Source organism: Eleginops maclovinus, chromosome 20, assembly GCF_036324505.1.
Source record: "Eleginops maclovinus isolate JMC-PN-2008 ecotype Puerto Natales chromosome 20, JC_Emac_rtc_rv5, whole genome shotgun sequence".
NCBI lineage: Eukaryota > Metazoa > Chordata > Actinopteri > Perciformes > Eleginopidae > Eleginops > Eleginops maclovinus.
In genome coordinates this window covers 11,287,363-11,297,128 of record NC_086368.1, presented here as the reverse complement: position 1 = coordinate 11,297,128, position 9,766 = coordinate 11,287,363, and the positions used below count along the sequence as shown (strand labels likewise).

General features: G+C 41.3%; 1 protein-coding gene across 2 annotated transcripts; it reads right to left on the bottom strand.

The window, feature by feature from the left end:
* Positions 1-675: 675 nt before the first annotated feature.
* On the bottom strand, positions 676-9,357 carry tfap2c (transcription factor AP-2 gamma (activating enhancer binding protein 2 gamma)). 2 transcript variants are annotated; one of them, XM_063911944.1, is made up of 8 exons: positions 8,953-9,357; positions 7,855-8,310; positions 7,384-7,435; positions 6,141-6,212; positions 5,393-5,615; positions 3,784-3,902; positions 2,418-2,559; positions 676-2,240 (listed from the first exon to the last, which is right to left on the bottom strand). In XM_063911944.1, the coding sequence occupies exons 1-8, from the start codon at positions 8,998-9,000 to the stop codon at positions 1,946-1,948; spliced, it is 1,407 nt and encodes a 468-aa protein (XP_063768014.1). In that variant the 5' UTR covers positions 9,001-9,357; the 3' UTR covers positions 676-1,945. The 2 variants fall into 2 exon arrangements, with proteins under 2 accessions (XP_063768014.1, XP_063768015.1); XM_063911945.1 differs by lacking the exon at positions 6,141-6,212 and having other exon boundaries at positions 8,953-9,354.
* Positions 9,358-9,766: the final 409 nt, after the last annotated feature.

Sequence of the window (9,766 nt, the reverse complement as noted above, 5' to 3'; positions counted from 1 at the left end):
CTGGTTTGGTGTTACTGTGGCTCAGACACAAGCTCATGAAACGCATGAACACACAGACCACATGAATCAGCAGGAACTGGATAGGCAAGTGATGAGTAAGCAACCTTGCGCCACATGTAAACCCCATCTGCAGTTTCGCACCATTTCTTGTTCTTATAGACATCAAAGGTCTTGTCAACTTCGGTCATCACTGCATTTCTAAAGATGAAATACAGTTTAAACCTAAAACAGATTGACACTTCAGGTGGTTGTACACCTGCTCCGAAAACAAGAAACAGTCAAATGAAAGTGGAAAAAGTGGACGGACAGGTCAGAAGCAAGCTCAGGAAGATATTAAGTGATGGGCTCTCGCCTAAATAGTTTTCTATGTTTAACCAAGCTTTTTTCTCCTCTCAGCTGTGCATATTTGTTCATCACATGATGTACTTTTGAGGTCTCTGCCTTCACTGAACCACACAGCTTATTTGTAAGCTAAGTGAGAGCAGATAATGATGGCTACTGTTCCCATTAGTTTGGGGCTTTTTGTTGCTGTTTATTAATAGGAAACTCTTCCAACTCATGACTTACCCATCATCTCTGAAATACTGCTGAAAATGGGGCTACAGAACAATAGTGCACACAAAAATGTGTACTTGTGTGCAGCCTAGGCAACATCACTGACTCACTGCTTCGGGATTGAGTCTTTCATTTTTTTATTTTTCCTTAAACTTTAAAACAGTTTTTTTTTTTGTTTTTTTTACATATTTTCAAAAAAGTATATCATGCCCACTTCCTAACCGCTAGTCGATAAAAAACTAACCCATTTATAAAAGTTAAACACATCATCATAAAAAGTGAAACCATACACCAGAATGATACCATTATTTACACAATCCCATTAAATTACAACATAAATTAGAAAATATTTACATCCAGGACAAGACACTGGATTAAATTCTATGTTTGGAATTTATTGTCTAATTAAAAACATTTTTTGAAGAAAAGAAATATATACATTTTCACGCGTTCACACAACATACACACACTCTGGTAGGACTGAAGGGGTCGTTAGGTTGTTGGTAACTTGGGGTTTTTAAATACTAAGAATGATCAATACCTTACTTGGTCACTTAACGCTGCCAGTTTTAAAAAAACAGAGAAACAATAGAGGCACTGCTTTGCCTGTAATCCACATGAACACTGAAGAGGCTGTAAAGTCTCTGGTTTCTGACCAAACACAGACTGACAAACCAAAACTCATCTTTTCTCATTCAGGCCTACATAAGATTCAAATCATCTCTCATGAACAAAGCACAATAACACTGTAGCCATTTTGAAGTGGTTGTGCAAATCAAGCACAACAAAAAGAAAGAAAGAAAATGAAGTGGATTTTCTTCTCTTTCTTTCTCATATAAAAATTGTCCTTTGCAAGTCCATTGAGACACAGGAAATCAGTGGATTTGCCTCCAGACAGAGCAGGATGGGGGTTTGGGGGGGTGGGGCTGGGAGGAATTCACAGCCACAGCAAGTCATCTTGAAATGATGTCCTCTTGGAAGAAAAAAACAGTATGCACTTCTTTCTCCATTGTTGTCCACTGAGAGCAGGTACTTGTGTTGTAGTATCAGCACATTGGCAACTGTGTGTAACTGCATAGTGGTTAGTGTGATATAGTGTGTTTACGCCCTCAACGGATGGGCTCCCATTTGGACCAGCACACGGTCATGCACCATCAGTGCCAACAAAGACTGATCTGCAGCCAGCAGTGACAAGTTCTTCTCATCAACATCTCAAAAAATAGGATATAAATTCAACAGTGCGAGTACACACACGCACAAATTCAGCTCTCAAAATGACAATACTCATCAATCAATACTGATTTTTTTTTTAAGTCCAAAAGGGCAGACAGGGCAGCAAGATTAAGGGACTCAGGGGTTCTCAAGTTCATAAGGATTCTTCCTTGAGCTCTCATTTCCTGTGCTTGTCCATTTTGTCGGCAGATTTGCTTCCACTGTCTGAGGATCCCTGGGTGTCGCTACCAGAGCTCAGGTACATCTTGTCCACTTGTTTGAGCGCCTCGTTCAGGTAGTTCTGAAGCGAGGTCATGGCGGCGCAGATGGCGGGAGAGCCAAAGCCGTGAGTGATGAGGCTGAAGTGGGTCAGGCAGCCTTGGATTCCAGGCTCCATGATGGGGGCGGGCCGGGAATTTCCCAGAGGCGATCGGTCCTGTGTTAGCAGGTCAGTGAACTCCTTGCAGATATTCCTAAAAGAAGAAAACCAGAATGTTTAAGTAAAGGGGGAAAATGTATATTAACACATGTACTGTTTTATTGTAATCTGAGATTAAAGTAGGATATTTAACTCGCAAAATCTTCAAGTAATCAATCAATACTAAAAAACTTCTACATGTTAAAGGCAGCCATGCAGACAAGGCACTTACTTGGCAGCGAGCAGCATGTTCTTGCGAGAGTTAACCTCGTTGCGTTCCACGTGCGGCCTGCCTAGGTATTCAGCAATTGCCTTTGCAGGGAACTCTGTCTCACACACGTAACCAAAGTCTCTTGCTAAATGAACAGCTTCACCTAAGAGAACAAGAAAACAGACCAAAGAGAAAAGAAAATCACCTTCAAACCCAATTCAATTCAGTTATGCTTGGTCTAAAACCAAAGAATAAAGATTAATATGATACACACATTCACACATTATCCCCAAATGTCCTCTGACACATTGGGCTGAGATGATCAAATGGTAAGCTGGCCGGCTTCGGCAGTTTATCAATTCAGAGCACTATATACCGCTTTGACCTGATACACACAAGCATCAAGGCACATGAAGTGGAGTGGTTGAACTGCAGAATAATCAGCTGTACTCAGTCTTCTCGCTTAAGGGAAGGAGAGCTAGTGAGATGAATATATTTCCGTCTTGAGGGTGGTTTGACTTGCATGGTCATAATGGGCTTATGTGAATAAATGCTAGCAGATAGTGCCCATGGCGCCAACAGAACCGCTTATTGATAGTCGTGCACATCACTTGAGGATGCGGGCAGCTATTCAGAAGCACAATCTTTAAGGTCAGCAGGCCCTCCTGGCGAGCCAAACACAAGATAACAAGGCTTAATTCAGCTTTGAAGGTCTCTAAATAACACAAGCCTCCAGTCATTCTCCTGCACATAATCATCAGCCCATTTATAAAAAATTAGGCGTGTAGGGTGCAAGGGAGGAAAAATATTCTACCTCAGCCTACGGCAGGTAGATATGATTAAAGTGATAGTGTTTCCATTTTGAAGCATCGCATTCTGGGTAAGGCTTTACTGATACTTTTACTATTCAAGACACTGACAAGGGAAAGTGAAGGTGTCCTTATTATAACCCAGTACCTCCCTGCTATTAAAAAACTGCAGATCTGGGGACTTGGATGCTGCAGTCTCTAAAGGAATGAAATAATGTATACTTGACCACAATGTGTGAGATGAGAGTAATAACAAATATTTAAATTGTAATGGTGGAAGAACTGGTGTTTGTAGGATATTCAGTTGCACCATTAGTGTTGCGCATACGCTTAGAAACCTGAGAAATGATGTCTTTAATGGCCCATTCAAAGTTCTTTAAAACTCACTACAATATTTACATTTTATTCAAATCATGAAGTATTGAAACAATGAATAGTCTGAAAGAAGATATTTTACAGTACTAAAAACCCACACACTATATGTGAATGAGACTGACGCTCTCACTCATACAGCAACATTCCAGCCGCAGAAAACAGCAATTAGAGCTGAGAATGTGCTACTGAGTGACATGTCATACCTTCTACTAGTGAGGTTAGGAGGGTGACATTGGCTGCTTTCCTTCTTCCTGCAGGCAGATTGAGTCCAATCTTATCCAGCTTTTCTCTCAGAGAGCGACCTCCATTTTTTGACTTGGCTCTGCAGAAGGAGAACACAAAGACACATATTCAGTAAACAGCTGAGAATTAATTCAGATAATTAATTCCAACTTTTCCAAAACAATGCATGTACGTTTTCTTAGAAAATTATTAGTAAGGAGAAGGAAACTTAGAAACCATCTCCCAATCTCTTCAGACATTATTTATCTTTAATTAAAATCTGCTTAAGGGTATATAACCCATAAATTAGAGGGAACAAACAGAATAGAGTTGTATGGATGTTGCTGTATTATCGCACTCGCTTCTGCAGGAGGTCTAATTGTCCACTTTTGATAACAACTAAATCTCACAAACAGGCTCTCATGACCTAAAAAACACTTTTTTCCCAGTTGATGCTTCAACTCCAAAAGCGTATCACAAAAATCTCTCATACACGCATTTACAGAAACACTTACTCCCCACTTGCAAGGGCCGATTCAGTTTTACACATGACTGGAGGGCAAGCTCTCCCTCTCCATGGCGGGTGAGAGAGGGAGCATCTTTAGGAAGGCATGTGTGTGTGATTGCCCCCATCCCCGCATCCTCGTCTCCCCCCACTCCCTCCGCTAACGATCCCCCTCCTAGTGCTATATGACCTACTTAAAAATGTCTGCGATTGTTTGTGTGTGTGTGTGTGTGTGTGTGTGTGTGTGTGTGTGTGTGTGTGTGTGTGTGTGTGTGTGTGTGTGTGTGTGTGTGTGTGTGTGTGTGTGTGTGTGTGTGTGTGTGCATGTCAGCATTAACATAGGCACATGGGAAGTTGCAAACGTGCACTCCAAGCACAAAACGCTTCAGTCAGGGGTGTAGAGTACATACTGTAACCTCACAGTCCCTCAACAGACTGCCACACTAACATATGTGCCATAAGGTCAACTGCGCCGCCACAGATAAACCTACCCATGCTGCAACCCCTGACAAACACACACACCCACGGAGTCTTTAGATTGGTACTAACTGTGTTGATGTAACCTATCCCCAGAGAAAGAAGAAAACCAAAATTGCAGACCACACAAAGAATGTCACGAACCTTATGCAAAAAACTGATGAGCAAAAGCAACAGAGCCAAGCTGTGCTTTCAGAAAAGCCTTTCCCATGGGCTGCTGAGCTTTAATCTACAGATATTTAGAGCTGCAACTCCTCAGTTTGAGGATTATTTATGTCTAAGGCAATCAGACAACCCAATCAAATGCTTGCAGATTACAAAGTTATTGATTAAACAAACAAGGAAATCCATTATGTTTGGATTAATTTGGATTATATTTTGTGAAACAGTGCTACTGTAGCCCTCTGTCACACTGAAAAAACTGAAACATTTACTTTAATTAAATCTCTTATATCAACAGATTTCCAATAACTGTATTAGGTTAGTTGAAAGCAATCATATTGAGTTAAAATACAAAATATTAGGTTCAACTTGAACACTTTCATTAAAAAAAACAGGGAAATATTAAATCCAGCTTGCTGTCATGTTGAATGAGTCTGAGCTCTGACCTGCGTAAAACCCCTCCCAGGAGCGATGCATTCAGGCACTCAGGGGGTGACAGACGTCTCTGGACCTCGGCCACGGTAACCTTGTACTTGGATGTGGAGCTCAGCAAGGAAAGACGGCCCGGTACGGAGCAGAACACCTCTGTGGGGTTTGATACCATGCCCAGCAGGGACTCTTTCTGGAAAGGAAGACCCAACGCGTTGCCTTTGGGTAGACTGACAGGCCCTGGAGAGTGAGGGGAGAACATTTTTTTGGGTAAGCTGAAGAGTTAAGGAAAACAAAAGAGGGCAAAAAAGAGTCTGGTTGTGCAACATAATTTGTTTATATATGCACTGTTCCTGTGTATGTACATAAGCTTTAATCATCCTAATCCTTTCTGTGCAACAAGGAATCTGTGTTTTCTTGTACGTAATCACAAGGTGTGTATGCAGCTCTGCACGACCAGCAGGGGAAAGACGTTTGAAATTGTATGTGCATTGCGTGCCTAAAATGTTACACTGCTATAACGCCCTCATGGCAAACACCATCCACAAACAGGTACACAAATACAGCCCCTCATCTAAGCCACAGATACACCTCAGTACTGTTTATTATTTGAACTTGTAAAAGGATCTAATACTCCTTGATGTGTGTGTTTATTGCTGGTACTTAAGTTACACAACGTTTCCAACCCCCCACATAAGCACTGACAGTTATCGGACAAACAAAACAGTACAGCACACTACAAAACACAGCTATCTTTATTCTCACCCGCAAGAATTCCCCCCTGATAATAAGTCCTCTGTAAGCGATCAAGGTTCCTGCCACCTCGTAGTCCTAATACTGAGACAAAAATCACAGAGTCACATGAGTGCTTTAAGGCTCCTCTGGGGCACATGGCTGGGAATGACATGCCATTGTTTACAAGTGGAAAGCCTAGATTGCCCATAGCGTGCCCCTGAGCATGGGAACAATATAATGAGCCAACACTTATTTATGTAGGAAATGGAGACTGGTTGGTTTGTCATGCTGTGCAAACGGCTTTCTGTATTTAATTGTGCATAGTAACATTGTAACACTTAAGCAACACTGGATTTAATGTAATAATAAATGTCATCAAAATAACTGGTGAGGCATGATAATAAGAAAATAAAGCATTTCAAAATACGTACTCATAATGAAATATTATGTCAGTGTATAGGTTTTCACAGAATGTAATGAATATATCTATCGGTTGCCTGCATGGTTTCAATAAATCTAAAATGCTTAGCAGTGCACTAATGTTGCTCAAGCTGATCTTACTCTGACTCAAAGTCTGTTTAATTAAGCCCTAGTGACAAAACAACGGGAATAGGTTCTTCCTCAAAACAGTTCATGTCCCAACAAATAACTAAACTGTCCTTCACATGCAAGCATAATGCCACACCCCGCCAAAGGCTGGTTCTGCAGAGTCAAACACTGCTTCAAGATCAACTCATAATTTCCTGTTAATGTGAACTGAACAGCGCTGCAGTTGCAAGCTTAACCAGCATAAAGATGATCCAAAGCTTTCCTCTTCTCTCACAGTCAACACAAGGTTGTGAGATTGCTCAATTTTCCTGTCTTGTCAGCTAAAGCCTGTCGTTTTTTTGAAAGGGATCAGTTCTTTCCCACTGGGCATCCATTCAAGGACCTTCACCAACTGAATAGTCTAAGGATCACATCTAGCGTAGATAAGTGCATCTCATGGCTGTGAGGATTATCTGTGTGTGCAGTGCAAGTAAAAATACACGACTCCTCCTTCGCTGTACTCTCAAACTGAGTGCCCTGACATGTCGCTATAGAAGTTATTGTTATGACAATTCAAAGTATGTAAAGAGTGAAAAATCCTTACAGTACATTTCCAGCCCTTGCCAGTAATTACTGCATCTTTATTTTGTTGCACATGTTTCCCAAGCAGCATTTTGCACAACTTTTTTTTTCTTTTTAAAGTGGGATTGAAGTTTAGATTGCTCATAAACATGCAATAACTCACCTTTTTTGATGACTGTCTGATCAGCCATAATAATACTGTGGTCATCTACATGCTGATAAAAAAAGAAAGAACAGAAGCAATAATAAGCAACCAAATGCATTTTTTGCACAATGATAAATGCATAACAAGTTTAAATTCTGCTAAAGTGTTCGATGTCTGTCCAAATTGTTCTTTCAGGCAAAACAAAGAAACACAATACAAAGTGAAGGGACTTGACACTGGTGGTTTGTATCTTTGTTTGCTTTTCTTAAAACTATGTGATGAAAATAATGTCCATGTGTAATGTACAATAAACTACGGAATAAACTTTAGACCTGAATTGTATAATTTAACATGTATTACATATTGTCCCAAAATGTATTGCAGTTTTTGCACCTCTGCTAGCTGATAAACTACACACGCACAGCTCATACTCGGTGACCTCTACGATCCAAAGTGTAACAACTATTAATCTCAATCAAATCCACTCACTTGAACATCATCCATCCCGTGGCCCATGTCGTGCATTCCCATGTTATCACCAATACCCGACGACTCTATGCTGTGCACGTGTGGGGGCAGAAGCTCCGGCCGGCGGAAGCCTTCCCTCCTCACCCCGGAGGAGCCGTCCAGGCCCAGGATTTGACTCGCCAGGCCGCTCCTCCCGTGCGCACCGAGTCCATCCTGGCCCTGCCGGCCGGGCCATTGCTGCTGGTTCGAAGACGCCGACTGGTGGAGTGAGTTGATGTTGAAAGGGTCGCCGAGGTGCGAGTAGGGGTCACTGGACTGCGGGTAGGAGATGGGCTGGTAGGGAGGCGGGAAATACGGCGGCTGGAAGTCCGAACTGGCCGAGTGTGAGAGGGAGGGAGACGGGCTGTACAGGTGCTGGCTGACCGCTGGCAGGTGAGGCAGCCGGGGGTTCCCATTGCTGTTGCCGTCGTGCCTTTCCTGAGGGACGGAAGAGACACGTCAACTGAGCGCTGACAACAAGATGGCAGGTTTGGTGACATTTGTCCCTTACGGGAAGCAAGTGTCTGTTACCCCCTTGATATGATATCCTCTGGATGAGGATTTATATTTAGGCCGGTGCATTAAATATTATCGTGGCATATATTTTATTATTATCTAGCCTAGGTAAGAAATGCATATATCATTTAAATTGTATTGGTTGACGAAATTATAGACGAATGTTTTTACTTAATACTATTTACTTAAAGTAGTGGCCCAGTTTACGATGGAATAAAATAACCTATACTCCTTTTGTAGTAAATACATTTTTTAAAATTATTTTATTATTAGTATTAGATATATTACATATAAATTGTTATTAACAGGTATCTTACTGTTTTTGTTGTTGAAATAATACTGTATTTGTTCTGAAAATGTTTCTTTTAAACCCCTTAACTTTTGACCACGATATTGTCCTGTTGTCACCTTTTTTGATGACTGACTGAACTTTATGGTCTTATTTCTTATTTGAATGAAGACTGCTGTGACAATCGACTTTTAGTGACACTCCCCGTTGGAAATTTAAACTTCGATGTCAATCAAAAGAGATTTTTCCCTCGTTTTGTAACTATCGAAACTCACCTCACAGTCATCCTCATACTTCACGTTGTCGGCTAATTTCCACAGCATTTTGACAGAGAAAAACGCTCTCCGTTACAAAAAAAAAGGGCAAGAGAGAAAGAAAATATATCTTGTCGCCTGCGAGTTAATCCAGGTATGAAGAAATCAAGAGCTTCCTGGTGATCATGAACCACCTTGTTGTTCAGCTGAAGAGGCGAAGTTGCAGGTGTGGGCTAAAGTGGCGAACTGACAGACCGACTGACTATCCAAACACAGATATGAGTTTCCAACAGCCACTATGGGAGAAAATAACCGTTGTCAAGCAAATATTTCCTCCCCCTGTCCGTTCAATGTGTTCTGTAGTTCTGTTGTGAAAGTGGGCAAAAACGGTGCATATAAGAAACTTGACTCCCTCTTATGGTCAAAAAAGTGATGTTCAGTCTTATTGGTGCACACACGAGCACTGTAGCCTACTATATCTATACGGCCGCTCCGAGGGGGCGTCACCCTGCGATGATGTCAGTAAGAAGGGAAAATGAAATGATTACTGATTGGCGGGACAGAGGTCCAATCTGAACTCTGCCCGTCTGTACAGTGACATTTAGACCCTATGACTTTAGTACAGTGAGTTACATCTCTCACCACCTACTAGTTTGTTTAACTGTGTTTGTTTTTATCTCCTCTAGCAGTAGAAGCATTAGGTAATTGAAGACAGAGCCTTTTGAAACCTGTTGGCTGTCTTTTAGGATTATAAAAGTTGTATACCGCGGAGACTGGTTTAGTGGTTTACAAATTGTTTTGAAATGATACGTCTTAAAAATGTTTTAACTATTAA

What these genes read in the sequence shown, in the direction of transcription:
- tfap2c (XM_063911944.1), bottom strand. Translation starts at nt 9,000, where the DNA reads ATGCTGTGGAAATTAGCCGACAACGTGAAGTATGAGGATGACTGTGAG. An exon ending in CCTAACCTCACTAGTAGAAG is followed by an intron (nt 2,560 to 3,783) that starts GTATGACATGTC and finishes TTGTTCTCTTAG; the next exon opens with GTGAAGCTGTTCATTTAGCA. An exon ending in AACATGCTGCTCGCTGCCAA is followed by an intron (nt 2,241 to 2,417) that starts GTAAGTGCCTTG and finishes TTCTTCTTTTAG; the next exon opens with GAATATCTGCAAGGAGTTCA.